This window comes from Crotalus tigris, unplaced genomic scaffold (assembly GCF_016545835.1).
Source record: "Crotalus tigris isolate CLP2741 ecotype Arizona unplaced genomic scaffold, ASM1654583v1 scf7180000019298.7629538967:1458412, whole genome shotgun sequence".
Taxonomy (NCBI): Eukaryota; Metazoa; Chordata; class Lepidosauria; order Squamata; family Viperidae; genus Crotalus; species Crotalus tigris.
The window spans coordinates 1,055,657-1,073,804 of NW_024097474.1; the positions used below are offsets into that span (position 1 = coordinate 1,055,657).

The following is an 18,148-nucleotide window of genomic DNA, read 5'->3' on the forward strand; positions in this document are numbered from 1 at the left end:
ACAGAAAGCACTGCGTACTGTGCATTCTTAGGAGTAAAACTCCAAAGGCAGCTGAAGTAATGTTAAGGCTTTTTTTTTTTTTTATCACAAAGACATTTACTTCGCACCACCTTAGAAGACAGAAGACTCAGTTGTCAGCCTGCAGCGTGGAAGGAAGAAGGAGGAATGGAACGCAAGAATGAATATGATCTCCATCAAGAATGCTACTTCACCAAGTCAATCACAGCTGACCATTAGATGATAGATTTTAACCATTCTTGCCTGCTGTAAATTCAGCCATGGCGATGGTTATTAGAACCAAAAAAACTACTTCAATGGCCATTTTTAATCCTAGGCATGGCTGTTGATAGATTATAGATTGTATAGTTTTCTGCCTGGTGTAAATTTAGCCCTGGCAGTGGTTCTTAGAACCAGAAAGAAAACCTCACTGGCCCTTTTAAATGACAGTGTGTGGCCAGTGCTTGGTACTAGGTTTTATAGTTTTCTGCCTGGTGTAAATTTAGCCATGGCATTGGTTATTAGAACCAAAAAACCCTCTTCAATGGCCTTTTTTAATGCTAGGTATGGCTGTTGATGGATTATAGGTTTTATAGTTTTCTGCCTGGCGTAAATTTAGCCGTGGCAGTGGTTCATAGAACCAGAAAGAAAACCTCATTGGCCCCATTAAATGACCGGTGTGTGGCCAGTGCTTGATAATACATTTTATAGCTTTCTGCCTGGTGTAAATTTAGCCATGGCAATGGTTCTTAGAACCAGAAAGAAAACCTCAGCGGCTGCTTTAAATGACCACTGTGTGGTCAGTGCTTGGTAATAGAGTTTACAGATTTCTGCCTGGTGTAACTTTAGCCATGGCAGTGGTTCTTAGAACCAGAAAGAAAACCTCAATGGCCCTTTTTAATACTAGATGTGGCTGTTGACCTATAGAATATGTTATAATTTTTGAGTCTTTGAGATTGAGGGGAGGAACAATTACACACCTGCTGCCAAAGTTTCCACGAAAGAGAGAAGACTTGCTGGCAAGGCAGAAGAAGAAACAAAAGAGAAAGGAGAAAATGTTTTCAGCTCAAGCCCTATTAGCCTTCAGCTGTGATGTTTCCTCCTATGCTGTGAGGTAAGTTTAGCTGAGTCTTGTATTCTTCCAAGTTTTGGGATATGGAGGGAGATTGATGGTCCTCCACTAGTTGATGACCCCTTATGCCTAGATAAATAAAGATAATACCTATGTCTGAGGTAATAGTAACCACTGTCTACTGTGCATTTTTAGGAGTAAAACTCCAATGGCAGCTGAAGTAATATTGATTTTTTTATTTCAAAGCCATGAATCCAAATTGACCTGTAGACGAAGAAGAAGACATCAACAGTAAGACAGATGGTTTAATTCTTATAACCGAAAGGAAATGTGATGGTGCAATTTAATATGACGAATACCAACAAAGGAGAATATTTGGGGCTCACGGTTCAAATGAGGCGTCCTTGGTGCTCTCTGAGCTTGGTGGTTTTCTTGTACATGTTTTATTACTCAACTAGGGAATATCAGTGCTAGTAGAACGGAGTGTGGTTTGCTGTCAGTTTATGTTTGAGTGGCTTCTCTCAGTGTTGTTGAAAATGATCTTGGAAGTCCTTTGTTGTGCTATTTGTTGTTAGCTTCTTTGACCGTTCCTTGATTGCGGTATTGTTTTCTTGCCATAGCGATGGTTCTTAGACCCAGAAAGCAAACCTCAATGGCCCTTTTTAATGTTAGCTGTGGCTGTTGATCTATAAAAGAGGGTAGGAGTTTTTCTAGCTTTGCAGACTGAGCGGAGGAAGAATTGCACCTGCGGTCAAAACTTCTTCGAAAGACACAACGCTTACTGAGGAAGAAACAAAAGCAAAAGAAGAAAGAAAAGACAGAGAGCAAGAAAATGTCTCCAGCTCAAGCCCTGTTAGCCTTCGGATGTGATGTGGCCTCCTACGCTGTGAGGTAAGTTTAGCGGAGTCTTGTATTCTTCAAAGTTTTAGGATATGGAGGGAGGGAGGGAGGTGGTCTTCCACTACTTGATAGTCCTTCCTAAGTAAGTAACACATGCAACTGAGGTAATAGAAAGCACTGCGTACTGTGCATTCTTAGGAGTAAAACTCCAATGGCAACTGAGGTAATGTTAGGGTTTTTCTATCTCAAGGGCATGTATTCTACACCACCTTAGAAGACAGAAGATTCAGTTGTCAGCCTGCAGCGTGGAAGGAAGAAGGAGGAATGGAACACAAGAATGAATATGATCTCCATCAAGAATGCTACTTCACCAAGTCAATTACAGCTGACCATTAGATAATAGATTTCAACGATTCTTGCCTGCTGTAAATTCAGCCATGGCGATGGTTATTAGAACCAAAAAAACTACTTCAATGGCCATTTTTAATCCTAGGCATGGCTGTTGATAGATTATAGATTGTATAGTTTTCTGCCTGGTGTAAATTTAGCCATGGCAGTGGTTCTTACAACCAGAATGAAAACCTTACTGGCCCTATTAAATGACAGTGTGTGGCCAGTGCTTGGTAATAGATTTTATAGCTTTATGCCTGGTATAAATTTAGCCATGGCAATGGTTCCTAGAACCAGAAAGAAAACCTCATTGGCCCCTTTAAATGACCAGTGTATGGCCAGTGATTGATGAAAGATTTTATAGATTTCTGCCTGGTATAAATTTAGCCATGGCAATGGTTCCTAGAACCAGAAAGAAAACCTCATTGGCCCTTTTTATTGCTAGATGTGGCCGTTGATTTGTAGAACATTTTATAGTTTTTGAGTCTTTGAGATTGAAAGGAGGAACAATTGCACACCTGCTGCCAAGGTTTCCACGAAAGAGAGAAGACTTGCTGGGCATGGCAGAAGAAGAAAAAAAAAGCAAAAGAAGAAACAAAAGAGCAAGAAAATGTCTCTAGCTCAAGCCCTGTTAGCCTTCGGCTGTGATGTTGCTCCTACGCTGTAAGGTAAGTTTAGCTGAGTCTTGTATTCTTCCACGTTTTGGGATATGGAGGGAGATTGATGGTCCTCCATACTTGATGGTCCTTCCTAAGTAAGTAACACCTGCAACTGAGGTAATAGAAAGCACTGCGTACTGTGCATTCTTAGGAGTAAAACTCCAATGGCAGCTGAAGTAATGTTAGGGCTTTTTTTTTATCACAAAGGCATTTACTTCACACCACCTTAGAAAACAGAAGACTCAGTTGTCAGCCTGCGGTTTTGATGGAAGAAGGAATGGAACTCAAGAATGAATATGATCTCCATCAAGAATGCTACTTCACCAAGAATCACAGCTGACCATTAGATAATAGATTTAAACCATTCTTGCCTGCTGTAAATTGAGCCATGGCGATGGTTATTAGAACCAAAAAACCCACTTCAATGGCCATTTTTAATTCTAGGCATGGCTGTTGATGGATTATAGATTGTATAGTTTTCTGCCTGGTGTAAATTTAGCCATGGTAGTGGTTCTTAGAACCAGAAAGAAAACCTCAACAGCCCTTTTAAATGACCACTGTGTGGCCAATGCTTGGTAATAGGTTTTATAGTCTTCTGCCTGGCGTAAATTTAGCCATGGCGATGGTTCTTAGAACCAGAAAGAAAACCTCATTGGCCCCATTAAATGACCAGTGTGTGGCCAGTGCTTGGTAATAGATTTTACAGCTTTCTCCCTGCTGTAAATTTAGCCGTGGCAATGGTTATTAGAACCAAAAAACCCTCCTCAATGGCCATTTTTAATTCTAGGCATGGCTGTTGATGGATTATAGATTTTATAGTTTTCTGCCTGGTATAAATTCAGCCATGGCAATGGTTCCTACAACCAGAAAGAAAACCTCACTGGCCCTTTTAAATGACAGTGTGTGGCCACTGCTTGGTAATAGATTTTATAGTTTTCTGCCTGGTGTAAATTTAGCCATGGCAGTGGTTCTTAGAACCAGAAAGAAAACCTCACTGGCCCCATTAAATGACCAGTGTGTGGCAATGATTGATAAAAGATTTTATAGCTTTCTGCCTGGTATAAATTCAGCCATGGCAATGGTTCTTATAACCAGAAAGAAAACCTCATTGGCCCTTTTTAATGTTAGCTGTGGCTGTTGATCAATAAAAGAGGATAGGGGTTTTTCTAACTTTGCAGACTGACCGGAGGAAGAATTGCACACCTGCTGTCAAAACTTCCTCAAAAGAGGCAGCGCTTGCTGAGGAAGAAACAAAAGCAAAAGAAGAAAGAAGAATCAGAGAGCAAGAAAATGTCTCCAGCTCAAGCCCTGTTAGCCTTCGGCTGTGATGCTGCCTCCTACGCTGTGAGGTAAGTTTAGCTGAGTCTTGTATTCTTTCAAGTTTTAGGATATGGAGGGAAATAGATGGTCCTCCATACTTGATAGTCCTTCCTAGGTAAGTAACACCTGCAACTGTGGTAATAGAAAGCACTGCTTACTGTGCATTCTTAGGAGTAAAACTCCAATGGCAGCTGAAGTAATGTTAGGGCTTTTTTTTTTTATCACAAAGGCATTTACTTCACACCACCTTAGAAGACAGAAGACTCAGTTGTCAGCCTGCAACGTGGAAGGAAGAAGGAGGAACGGAACACAAGAATGAATATGATCTCCATCAAGAATGCTACTTCACCAAGCCAATCACAGCTGACCATTAGATGATAGATTTTAACCATTCTTGCCTGCTGTAAATTCAGCCATGGCGATGGTTATTAGAATCAAAAAAACTACTTCAATGGCCATTTTTAATCCTAGGCATGACGGTTGATGGATTATAGATTGTATAGTTTTCTGCCTGGTGTAAATTTAGCCATGGCAGTGGTTCTTAGAACCAGAAAGAAAACCTCACTGGCCCTTTTAAATGACAGTGTGTGGCCAGTGCTTGGTAATAGGTTTTATAGTTTTCTGCCTGGCGTAAATTTAGCCATGGCAATGGTTCCTAGAACCAGAAAAAAAACCTCACCTCATTGGCCCCATTAAATGACCAGTGTGTTGCCAGTGCTTGGTAATAGATTTTACAGCTTTCTGCCTGCTGTAAATTTAGCCGTGGCAATGGTTATTAGAACCAAAAAACCCTCTTCAATGGCCATTTTTAATGCTAGGTATGGCTGTTGATGGATTATAGGTTTTATAGTTTTCTGCCTGGCGTAAATTTAGCCGTGGCAGTGGTTCATAGAACCAGAAAGAAAACCTCATTGGCCCCATTAAATGAACAGTGTGTGGCCAGTACGTGATAATAGATTTTATAGATTTCTACCTCGTGTAAATTCAGCCATGGCAGTGGTTCCTACAACCAGAAAGAAAACCTCATTGGCCCTTTTTATTGCTAGATGTGGCCGTTGATTTGTAGAACATTTTATAGTTTTTGAGTCTTTGAGATTGAAAGGAGGAACAATTGCACACCTGCTGCCAAGGTTTCCACGAAAGAGAGAAGACTTGCTGGGCATGGCAGAAGAAGAAAAAAAAAGCAAAAGAAGAAACAAAAGAGCAAGAAAATGTCTCCAGCTCAAGCCCTGTTAGCCTTCGGCTGTGATGTTGCCTCCTACGCTGTGAGGTAAGTTTAGCTGAGTCTTGTATTCTTCAAAGTTTTAGGATATGGAGGGAGATAGATGGTCCTCCATACTTGATAGTCCTTCCTAGGTAAGTAACACCTGCAACTGGGGTAATAGAAAGCACTGCGTACTGTGCATTCTTAGGAGTAAAACTCCAATGGCAGCTGAAGTAATGTTTGGGCTTTTTTTTTTTATCACAAAGGCATTTACTTCACACTACCTCAGAAGACAGAAGATTCAGTTGTCAGCCTGCAGCGTGGAAGGAAGAAGGAGGAATGGAACGCAAGAATGAATAGGATCTCCATCAAGAATGCTACTTCACCAAGTCAATCACAGCTGACCATTAGATGATAGATTTTAACCATTCTTGCCTGCTGTAAATTCAGCCATGGTGATGGTTATTAGAACCAAAAAAACCTACTTCAATGGCCATTTTTAATTCTAGGCATGGCTGTTGATGGATTATAGATTCTATAGTTTTCTGCCTGGTATAAATTCAGCCATGGCAGTGGTTTTTAGAACCAGAATGAAAACCTCACTGGCCCTTTTAAATGACAGTGTGTGGCCAGTGCTTGGTAATAGATTTTATAGTTTTCTGCCTGGTGTAAATTTAGCCATGGCAGTGGTTCTTAGAACCAGAAAGAAAACCTCTCAGTGGCCCATTTAAATGAGCAACGTGGCCAGTGATTAATCATAGATTTTATAGTTTTCTGCCTGGCATAATTCTAGCCATGGCAATGGTTCTTATAACCAGAAAGAAAACCTTACTGGCCCCTTTAAATGACAGTGTGTGGCCAGTGCTTGGTAATAGGTTTTATAGTTTTCTGCCTGCTGTAAATTCAGCCATGGCGATGGTTATTAGAACCAAAAAAACTACTTCAATGGCCATTTTTAATCCTAGGCATGGCTGTTGATGGATTATAGGTTTTATAATTTTCTGCCTGGCGTAAATTTAGCCACGGCAAGGGTTCTTAGAACCAGAAAGAAAACCTCATTGGCCTTTTTAATGCTAGATGTGGCCATTGATCTATAGAAGGTTTTATAGTTTTTGAGTTTTTGAGATTGAGCGGAGGAAGAATTGCACACCTGCTGTCAAAAGTTCCTCGAAAGAGACAACGCTTGCTGGGCATGACTGAGGAAGAAACAAAAGCAAACGAAGAAAGAAGAAACAGAGAGCAAGAAAATGTCTCCAGCTCAAGCCCTGTTAGCCTTTGGCTATGATTTTTCCTCCTACGCTGTGAGGTAAGTTTAGCTGAGTCTTGTATTCTTCAAAGTTTTAGGATATGGAGGGAGATGGATAGTCTTCCACTAGTTGATGATCCCTTATGCCTAGATAAGTAAGTATAACACCTGTGTCTGAGGTAAGCATAACCTCTGTGTATTGTGCATTCTTAGGAATAAAACTCCAATGGCATCTGATGTAATGTTACGGGTTTTTTAATCTCAAAGGCATGTATTCTACACCACCTTAGAAGACAGAAGACTCCGTTGTCAGCCTGCAGTGTTGATGGAAGAAGAAGGAATGGAACCCAAGAATGGATATGATCTCCATCAAGAATGCTACTTCACCAAATCAATCACCACTGACTTTTAGAAGAATCCCTGAAACTCTAAGAGAGTTTCACTAACACATCACACTGCACTTTTTAATGCTATCTGTTGCCTTTTGTAGATAACATCAGATTTTACACATGACCAGTGCTGATCATTCTCAGTGCAGTCTGTGAAACATGTGAGTCAAAAGAGATGCATTATTCCTCATTCCACGTTGCCCTCCCCCAGCCAGTCACCACAATCAATGGGCCCTTGGCCCTCTGCCCTTTGGCCCTCCAATTCACCTGACACTCTTTGTCCCGGGCCTTTGGCTGCAGGGGTAAGTAGCCCTCAGCCAATCGGGTGGCATGCAGAAGCCATGGTGCTGTGGGGGCAGCGTGTGACGAGTGATCACAGGGCCTGTGGGCTGCGGCTGCTCCACGAGATTTGGGCCCTTGCAGCTCTATCACTAGGACCGGAGGGAGGGGGAGTGATGGCAGGAGTCACAGCCTCTGGGGCCACTGGGGGGGGGGCAGTCAGGCGAGAGTGTGTTGGGGGACCAGGGAAGGAGGGGCAGGCCCCTCAAAGGGGCTTCACAAAGACAGCTTGGCTCACAACTCAAACAAAAGAGGGGAGGAGGGGCAAGGCCGCTGGGAGGGAAAAATGGTGAACGACAAGGGCTGGGGGGATGATGGAACTGCGAGCATTGTGGGAGAGAAGCGCAGCGAACTGCAAGGGCTGGGGGGACTGCTGGGACTGTGAGCGTCGTGGGAGGGAAGCATGGGCAAATGACAAGGGCTGGGGGGGCTGCTGGGACTGCGGGCGTTGTGGGACGGAAGTGTGGGCAAATGACAAGCGCTGTGGGGCTGCTGGAACTGCGAGCGCCATGGGTGGGAAGCGCAGCGAACGGCAAGGGCTGGGAGGCTGCTGGGACTGTGAGCGTCGTGGGAGGGAAGCACGGGCAAAAGACAAGGGCTGGGGGGCTGCTGGGACTTTGGGTATCGTGGGACGGAAGTGTGGGCAAATGACAAGTGCTGGGGGGCTGCTGGAACTGCGAGCGCCGTGGGTGGGAAGCGCAGCGAACGGCAAGGGCTGGGAGCGGCTGGGACTGCTGTTGTGGGACGGAAGTGTGGGCAAATGACAAGTGCTAGGGGGCTGCTGGAACTGCGAGCGCCGTGGGGGGGGAAGCGTAGCGAACGGCAAGGGCTGGGGGGCTGCTGGGACTGAGCGTCGTGGGAGGGAAGCACGGGCAAATGGCAAGGGCTGGGGGGCTGCTGGGACTGCGGGCGTTGTGGGACGGAAGTGTGGGCAAATGACAAGTGCTGGGGGGCTGCTGGAACTGCGAGTGCCATGGGTGGGAAGCGCAGTGAACGGCAAGGGCTGGGGGCTGCTGGGACTGAGCATCGTGGGAGGGAAGCGTGGGCAAATGGCAAAGGCTGGGGGGCTGCTGGACTGTGAGCGCGTGGGAGGGAAGCGCGGGCAAATGGCAAGGGCTGGGGGGCTGCTTGAACTGCGAGCTTTATGGGAGGGAAACACAGTGAACAGTGAAGGCTGGGGGGCTGCTGGAACTGCGAGCGTCATGGGAGGGAAGCGCGGGCAACAGCCTCTGTGCGTGGCCCCAGCCCATCGCCCCCCCACCAGCCTTGCTCCTGCTCCCCTCTTCCGTTTGAGTTGTGAGCCAAGCTGTCTTTGTGAAACCCCCTTGAGGCACCCGTCCCTCCATCCCTGGTCTCCCCAACACACTCTCACCTGATTGCCCCCCCCCCAGTGGCCCCAGCGGCTGTGACTCCTGCCACCACTCCCCCTCCCTCTGGTCCTGGTGATAGAGCTGCAAGGGCCCAAATCTCGTGGAGCAGCCGCAGCCCACAGGCCCTGTGATCACTCATCACACGCTGCCCCCGCAGCACCATGGCTTCTGCCTGCCACCCGATTGGCTGAGGGCTACTTATCCCTGCAGCCCAAGGCCCGGGACAAAGAGTGCCGAGTGAATTGGTGGGCTGAAGGCCGAGGGCCAAGGGCCCATTGGTCGTGGTAAGTGGCTGTGGGAGGAAGAAAGCTGCCTATAAATGGGCTGAGGCGAGTGGCGGGGTGACAGAGGCAAGGCCAAGGGTCCATGCCTAAACATCCCATTCCGCTCCTGATGGGAGTCTTCCAGTCCCTGAGTTACGTTCTGTGACACTCACACTGAGTGAGAAGGCCTTCTGCCGGCCCCCAGGCTCGTTCAGTCCCTGAGCAGACACTCTGTGAGACCCCCACTGGAAGACTCTGGGGTCGCCCTGGGCGACCCTGAGTGAGCAGCCAGGGAGAATCACCCTGGAGGAGACAACAGCGCTCAACTACAAGCTTCCTCCAGTGCGTGAGGATCTCCAGCTGAGTCTCAAACTGGAAGAGAATCCTTTCGGATCGCTTCCCTCCCACTTTTCTACCCTGAGAAATAATGTCAGTAGCAGCCAGATCTCTTAGAACCAAAAGTAAATCCGGTGTCGAACTTTGTTATGAAGTATTGCCATCTCAATAAATTAATAACTAGATTTTTTTTGCTAGGGTGAGACATTAGGTCCTCAAACTGGAAAATAAATCTGTGTGGCTCTAGATGTGGCCATTGAAACTCTGAGTAGATTTCTTGGCTGGCTTAATTTAGGCATGATGTTGGTTCTTAGAACTAGAAAACATATCAATGGCCCTTTTTAATGCTAGGTGTACCGGTGATTTATAATAGATTTTATAGTTTTCTGCCTGGTGTAAATTTAGCCATGGCAATGGTTCTTAGAACCAGAAAGAAAACCTCAACAGCCCTTTAAATGACCAGTGTGTGGCCAGTGCTTGGTAATAGATTTTATAGCTTTCTGCCTGGTATAAATTTAGCCATGGCAATGGTTCTTAGAACCAGAAAGAAAACCTCACTGGCCCCTTTAAATGACCAGTGTGTGGCCAGTGATTGATGAAAGATTTTATAGATTTCTGCCTGGTGTAAATTCAGCCATGGCAGTGGTTCCTAGAACCAGAATGAAAACCTTACTGGCCCTATTAAATGACAGTGTGTGGCCAGTGCTTGGTAATAGATTTTATAGCTTTCTGCCTGGTATAAATTTAGCCATGGCAATGGTTCTTAGAACCAGAAAGAAAACCTCACTGGCCCCTTTAAATGACCTGTGTGGCCAGTGCTTGATAATAGATTTTATAGTCTTCTGCCTGGCGTAAATTTATTTATTATTTAATTTTATTTATATGCCGTCCAATCCCAAGGGACTCAGGGCGGCGTACAAAATTAAAACAATAATCTAACAATAAAACTATAAAATAATACAATCATACAGATTTTATAGTTTTCTGCCTGGCGTAAATTTAGCCATGGCAGTGGTTCTTAGAACCAGAAAGAAAACCTCACTGGCCCTTTTAAATGACAGTGTTTGGTAATAGATTTTATAGTTTTCTGCTTGGTGTAAATTTAGCCCTGGCGATGGTTCATAGAACCAGAAAGAAAACCTCATTGGCCCTGCTAAATGACCAGTGTGTGGCCAGTGCTTGGTAATAGATTTTATAGCTTTCTGCCTGGTGTAAATTTAGCCATGACAGTGGTTCTTAGAACCAGAAAGAAAATTTCAGTGGCCCTTGTAAATGATTAGTGTGTGGCCAGTGATTTTTAAAAAGGTTTCTATTTTTCTGCCTGGGAATAATTTTATCCTTGGCTGTTGTTTAAAATGTATAAGTTATGTTTTGACTGGTGAATAACCATGACACACAGTACGTGGCTGTCACCTCAATAATTTTGATTTCTTCTACCACACACATTTATCTTTTTGTTTCTGAAATATCTGTAAATGGGATTCAGACTTGGTAACATTCTGTTTGACGTGTATTTTTTGTAATAAAGCTGAGTTTTACTCCTGATTTACTGTTGTTAAGTAGTTGTGATGCTTATGGTAAACAAGATATTTTATCTTTTGCCTGTTTTTATGTATCCTTTTTGTATCTGTTCTTATCACCATCTCTTCACCAAGAGATACCTGTTGTGATATTCATGTATTTGAACACTGAAGTTGCGTTTTCTTTCTCCTGAGAGAAATCTTTGTATGACAACTGTTGTTTCTTTTACACCTCACCTTTTTATCAAAAATGTCATTTTAAATTTGTGAACTATTTAACCCATCATGCTATTTTATCATCGCTTTCATAATTTTTACAATGATAAAAATGTGACTTTTTATCCTTAAACTATTGGATGATATTTTTATATATTTTATCTTTAGGACTCTATTATGTTTTGAATTGTACAAACTGTTGCAGCTGGGCTGTGCTTGGAAGATGTGATGCTTGTGTTAAACAATAAAGTATTTGAAACTACTTTCAACTATATTTGTAATCCTGCAGTGAGGAGCTTGGATTTGTGGGACACCGTATGCTCTTTGCTGAAGTTACAGGGGGTCATCTTTTGTAAGGGTTTGGGATGTATTCAGGAATGTCCTGTTCTACCAAAATAAACTTCCAATGAAATTATTTTTGCACTTTTCATAAAATTATTTTTGATTTCTCTCTATATATCTCTATCTCTATATATAATCTATCTATCTATCTATCTATCTATCTATCTATCTATCTATCTATACATCTATCTATCTATCTATCTATCTATCTATCTATCTATCTATCTATCTATACATCTATATTTATCTATCTATCTATCTATCTATCTATCTATCTATCTATGTGCAATAATGGAAAATCCTCAAACTCTGGGAAGGTTATAAATCAGCTGTTTATTTAATATTGTAAATAGTTGCTTTTATTGTTTTAGTTCCTTTTTAACAATAAACAGCTGATTTATAACCTTCCCAGACTTTGAGGATTTTCCATTATTGCACAAATATGTCTGGTATTTGTATTTTTATAGTAATTAGGGACACACACACACACACACACACACACACACACACACATATACACACATATATATACACATACATACACATACATATACACACACACACATATACATGCACATATATATATATACATATATATACATATACATATATATACGTATACATATACACACACATACATATATATATATATATATACATATACATATATACACACATGTTCTGAAGCGAATCTGCAGTTGTTTAGTAACAGGGTGGTTAAGTGAATCCAGCTTCCCACATTGACTTAGCTTGTCTGAGGTGACAAAAAATAATCACATGACTCCGGGACACTGCGACCGTCATAAATATGAGTCAGTTGTCCAGTGTCTGAATCTTGATCACGTGACCCTGCAGATGCTGCAATGGCCGTCGGTGTGAACAATGGTCATAAGTCCCTTTTTTCAGTGCCGTCGTAACTTCAAACTGTCACTAACTGAGCTGTTGTAGCTGTGTGACGATGCTTTGCAAGAATCCTCATATAGTGTGCCAAATTTGGACATCTAACAGTTCACTAACAAGAAATGAAAATGGGTCGGGCATGAAAGACCCGGATTCACATGTGGTATACTTGATTTATTACTAAAAAATTACGCCTAGGAATTTCTCAACTAATGCTTGGCACTTGGTTAGAGCTAAATAAGGGTCAATGGCGGTTAAGACAGATCGGACTTAATTTGTTTGTGGCTACGTAGTGATGCTAGGCTGATCCCCCTTTTCACTCCTCCCCCTGGCTCTGCCAGTTTTTCTTCTACAAAATGTGAGCATCACACCAGGATACTCCAGGGAGGGGTGTGGGGGTTGGGAGAGAGGGTGAAATAGTTAATTTCAGTTTATCCATTCCGAACGACTGGTTGCCGTTGTTTTCAAGTGAATAAACACAGGCGTAAGTCCTGCCAGCCTTCATTCCCCAAATATCCCCACTTATTTGCATTGTTCATTTTTTTAATGGACCCAAATCCATCGACTTAAATGGAGAGCGCCTGACCTAGTGTGAGCTTTTCCGAAAAACCAGGGAAACGGGAAAAAGCAGAGCAACTTTGAAATGAAAAATGCTATTCGCTCCCAGCTGTAGCTGCGTACTCGAATGTGTTTCTGGAGGACCGTATGAAGAAGAAAAAAAAAGTACTTATTTCTGTTGTGTAATCAACCTTGCCCAGGTTGACTGGACGAGTCCCCTATTGCAAGCTTTCCAAACAGTCTCGTTGGGGCTTTTATTTTATTGTATTTTATTCTTGACACCCTGCTAAAATCCAAGATTATGCTTGTAAAAGCCTAGTTTCAAATGTGAGACAGCTATCGGATTGCGGATAACTCAAACAAGTTAAGAAGATTAAAAAAAAAAGAGGAAAGAAGCCAAAACCGAACCTGTAGAAGCAGGATAAAATAACAGATCCGAAGGTTTAAAATACAAATCATGTACATACTCCGTTCCGACACGCTTTGGCACAAGCCGTTATCAGTCTGGTCCAGCCATCTTTGTCAAAGGAGAAAAGACGGGGAGAGAGAGATAAACCTATTTGTGCATTCCTGGAATGCAGGGAAATAGAGCTGATCACCTTAGTCAAAGACTTTTATTTTATTTCCCCTTTTCTTCTTCCAGCGGCACTGATAACTCTTGGGATGCTTTCAAGAGATACGGCACCCTAAAAACAGGATTGTGTAAGGTTTCTATACCGAAACATAAGCGCGTTCTTTTAACACCTAACACCTAACTCTTAAAGCTCTCCCACCTCAAAAACAAAGCACAAATATCAACTTTGACAGGCTAGCACTGCTCTTCTTTATTATTAACTTGCTTATAGAGTGAAGGATTCACTAAAGGAGAAGGGCCGCTTTTAACATTTTCGGAAGAGATGCCGTTGTCGTAATTAGCTTAGCAGAGACAAAACTCCGTGGATCGGCCTTCGGGATGCCAGCCACGCTCAAGGTTTTATAACCCTCCTCTTCCTTTTGACGGGGACTTTAGGCCAATGCTGGTCCCACAGGTTCTCCTTACAGGTGCCGATGACGCAACACGCTAGGCGCAGGCCAGCGTTCCCGTGCTCCAGGCTGCCTTTGTTGCCGCCCTTCCCGAGGTCGTCTTTCTGCTCGTGGATCACAACCGATCTTCCTAGAATTGTCTGGGGTCCAAAGAGGGTGGCTTTGAGGTTCAATTTCAATCTTCGAACCTTGCCCTCTTGAGGCTCAAAGTTTCCAAAATCCCCCGGATGGTGAGGGTGGTTGACTTTCCAAGGGTTGTAGTGACTTCCGGCCGAATCGCAGCCGTCGCTGAGGTCACCGTACTGGTGGACGTGAATGGCCCTGGCCGATGAGTTCGCAGGAAAGCCGTCCAGGTAGAAGATGACCTCCAGCTTTCCATGGGGGTAGCCCTGCTTGAACAAAACCGAACCCGTCACCTGAGGTTTCTCTGCCTCTAATTTGCTACTGGGCTTGACCGCGCAGCAAGCGTAGGCGGTCCGGTTGGCTTTGAAGATGTCATCGTACAGCTGGGGGTACAGCAAACTCAGCCACAGATCGTTAATTTTGTTCTGCATGTCTACAAGAGGGCTGATGGTAGACGGTGCGTCTTCCCATACCACGGTGATGTTGGTGTCACAAAGGACCAAGCTGGGAGTGAGCAGCAGCAGAAGGAGCATGTTGGACCAAGTCAGACCCTGGAGGGATTAGAGCGAAGCGGTGGGCTAGCAGAGCAAAAAGGAATGACACAGGAGTCACTTTTTAATAGTAATCTTGAGCATTTAGGATAGGATAGGATAGGATAGGATAGGATAGGATAGGATAGGATAGGATAGGATAGGAGAAAAGAATAGAATAAAATAATAGAATAATAATAATAACAATAGTAGTAGTAGTAGTAGTAAAGTTGGAAGGGACCTTGGAGGTCATCTAGTCCAACCCCCTGCTCAAGCAGGAAACCCTAGTCTATACCATTTCAAACAAATGGCTGTCCAGTCTCTTCTTAAACACTTCCAGTGTTGGCGCATTCATCGCTTCTGGAGGCAAGTCGTTCCACTGGTTAATTGTTCTAACTGTCAGGAAGTTTCTCCTTAGTTCTAGGTTGTTTTTCTCCTTGATGAGTTTCCACCCATTGCTTCTTGTTCTGCCTTCAGGCGCCTTTGAAAATAGCTTGACTCCCTCTTCTTTGTGGCAGCCCCTGAGATATTGGAAGACTGCTATCATGTCCCCCCTCGTCCTTCGCTTCATTAAACTAGACCTATCCAATTCCAGCAGCCGTTCCTTATATGCTTTAGCCTCCAGTCCCCTAATCATAGAATAGAATAGAATAGAATAGAATAGAATTAAAGTAGAGTAGAGTAGAGTAGAGTAAGTAGAATAGAATAGAATAGAATTAAAGTAGAGTAGAGTAGAGTAAGTAGAATAGAATAGAATAATTTAGAACAGAATAGAGCAGAAAAGAATAGAGAATAGAACAGAATAGAGTAGAATAGAATAGAGAAGAATAGAATAGAATTCTATTCTATTCTGTTCTGTTCTGTTCTATAAAATATGAATGATTGCATTTGCAGATTAGCCTTCTGAACTTCACCGGCTTACTAAGCATTACAGTTTCTCTTCAAAATCAAAGTTCTAATCATCATGATAAACTCGAACTCTTAAATACGGATGGGAAATATAAGAATATCGGATCTGTCCTTTTTCTTAATCTCTTTTCCACAACTTTCCTCCCAAACCAGCACCTTTTACAAACAAGCTTGTAGGAAACTCACTACGAAAGTCAGTCGCTGAAAACACAAGGTTCTCAGCAGCTAGAATGCCTTTCTCTTCTGTTCAAAAGATATTTTCAAGCCAGGAAAAAAAACAAACACCATGTTGAAATCACCTCTAAAAAAGCTTCGCTTAGTTTGTTTCTAACAATAAATACCGTCCTACCTTCATCCGAGGTTTTCTTCACCACAGATCTGTTTTCCGGTGACACAGTTCAGCGGCTTGCAATTTCGTCGTAGAAACGGTGGCAAGCTGTCAAATCCAGATTCCAGCCCTCTCTGGAGTCGAAGCAAATTGGCGCTGCCTGTTTATGGAAGAATTAGGAAATACTAACTTCTGGGAAGTGGTTGGCATGGACTTTGAGAGGTGGGGGGGGAACGGTGGATCCATTTAACAAATCCAGAGGAACTGCCTTCTCCCAAATTTGCGAACCCAAAGAAACGGCTTGTGATTAATCCTCACCTTTTCTGACCTTCAGAAATATTTCCACGGGTTGTACAGTCTGCTATTTTTGTTTGACTCAGCTGATTGATTTGCTGATCAGTTCCTTGAAAGATGTCTGGAAAACCCGTCCTAAGCCTTGCAAGTTGATTTCCCAACCAGCCTCAAAATCCTACTGGTTAATACCCTGATTAGGGTATTAGAGAAGCTTTAAGTAATACAGATGCTTTTGTGGGCAAAAGAGAGTTTTGGCATGTCAGGGAGATTTATCTGGGAAACTACAATCTCCAGTGTGGGTGTGTGGGTGTTGGTCTGTGTGGGGGGTGGGGGGGTGGGAAGAGGGTTGTATTGCATGAGTCATTAATATGCATCTTGATCATAGCTCCCACACGGTACAGTGAGTAACAGGCTGGTTATCAGAAGGTTAAAGGACTTGCTAAACAAGTTTAGGGATAAAATCTCTGGCAATGTTCACGATAACCAAGTTAATATTGGTATGGTGGTTGGCCAGTCACACATGGTTTCTGCAAAAGAAAATTCCGTGGGTGACTTCTTGCTGATCTCAAGAAAACCAAACAAATTCTGTCTGGATTTCTTGAGATCAGCCAGTAAGCTGGTCTGATCTCAGGAAAGACAGACAGGATTCGTCCTTGCTGGATGCGCGGAGGGATTGCTACCAAAAATTCCAAGACTGTAGACTCTTCCAGTCTTTCTCGAACGCCACCACTTCAAGATGGGTGGATTTCAATTCCTGGAATTGAATGGCTGGGGATTGACATCTACTCGTCATGTCTGATTGGCTGTTTGTTGTTGCTGGGCCATGGCCCTTTGTGTTTAAATATCGTCTGTGCGATGCAAATGGGGTTTGTTCATTTGGTTGCCTCTGAATCATGGTTTGGTTTTGGGTTATTTGGTTGTTGAGATGTGGTCCGGTTTTTGTGTGTGGGGGTGTGTGTGATTTTGGGGTAGTCTTTATCTCTCTAGTTCTTTTGTCAGTTCCCTAGGATTGTAGCATCTGAAATAAGTGTGGAGGCAATGCTCTGAAGGATTGGACCACCAATTGTCTGAAATGGTATAGGGTTTCCTGCCTGAGCAGGGAGTTGGACTAGATGACCTCCAAGGTCTCTTCCAAAAACCTCCTCCTCCTCCTCCTCCTCCTCCCCTTCTTCTTCTTCTTCTTCTTCTTCTTCTTCTTCTTCTTCTTCTTCTTCTTCTTCTTCTTCTTCTTCTTCTTCTTCTTCTTCTTCTTCTTCTTCTTCTTCTTCTTCTTCTTCTTCCTATTGTTATTGTTATTTCAGCAAATGCTTCAATAGACGGATTTATCTTTCTTCCACAATGTCATGTTCTACTTCCAGAAAATCAAGGGCAGTCCCTCTCTTTAAATCAAACAGCTTTTTTAAATATATATATATATATATATATATATATATATATATATATATATATATATATATATATATATATTTCACATTGGGGTGAGAGGTCTCCTTAAGGGGCTCGCTCTGGTGCTAGTGAGGGAAAGCAGGAAGATTCATTTCGGTGTAAACGTGAATGTCACTACTCTTGATGCCTATCTGGGGAATGTGGACTGGGACACGGGAAGGCTGTTCAAAGCAGGAAACACAGCTGTGAATTTTGGAAGGCCTTTGCTTAGTGTTTGTGTAACAGTGACATCAGCTGTTTTCCCAAGGATCTTCTCCGGAAGAAGAAGCCAAACCCAGTTACCCATGGGACATGTCCCTGGGACAACAGAGTTCAGAACTAAGCTGAGCTAACTAGGACTTGACCAGCTCACAAGTCACATTTTTTCCAGATAGGCTTCTGATTAATATCTGACTAAGCTTGGCAGCCTTCTTTGGAATTTCAACATGCTTGAAATTTCTCTGAACTCTGAGCAATTAAGCCTGTTGTGTGGATTAGCCAACAATTTTGGGCAGGCAATACAATAAGAAGTTTAACTCACATTTCCAATCCTCC

At 43.1% G+C, this 18,148-nt stretch overlaps 1 protein-coding gene and 1 long non-coding RNA gene across 4 annotated transcripts; one reads left to right on the forward strand and one right to left on the reverse strand.

Annotated features, from left to right (window-relative positions):
• Window positions 1-643: 643 nt before the first annotated feature.
• LOC120316211 lies at window positions 644-3,832 on the forward strand. The gene is made up of 4 exons (XR_005558887.1): window positions 644-1,111; window positions 1,316-1,960; window positions 2,160-2,967; window positions 3,166-3,832. It is a non-coding gene; the product is annotated as an uncharacterized LOC120316211 (long non-coding RNA).
• Window positions 3,833-13,755: 9,923 nt separating this feature from the next.
• Window positions 13,756-16,450, reverse strand: SOD3 (superoxide dismutase 3). Of its 3 annotated transcripts, none has more exons than XM_039361539.1 (3): window positions 16,193-16,450; window positions 15,896-16,034; window positions 13,756-14,685 (listed from the first exon to the last, which is right to left on the reverse strand). In XM_039361539.1, the coding sequence occupies exon 3, from the start codon at window positions 14,638-14,640 to the stop codon at window positions 13,927-13,929; it is 714 nt and encodes a 237-aa protein (XP_039217473.1). In that variant the 5' UTR covers window positions 14,641-14,685; window positions 15,896-16,034; window positions 16,193-16,450; the 3' UTR covers window positions 13,756-13,926. The 3 variants fall into 3 exon arrangements, with proteins under 3 accessions (XP_039217473.1, XP_039217471.1, XP_039217472.1); XM_039361537.1 differs by having other exon boundaries at window positions 13,756-14,658; window positions 16,193-16,449; XM_039361538.1 differs by lacking the exon at window positions 16,193-16,450 and having other exon boundaries at window positions 13,756-14,658; window positions 15,896-16,158.
• Between the last annotated feature and the right edge of the window lie 1,698 nt (window positions 16,451-18,148).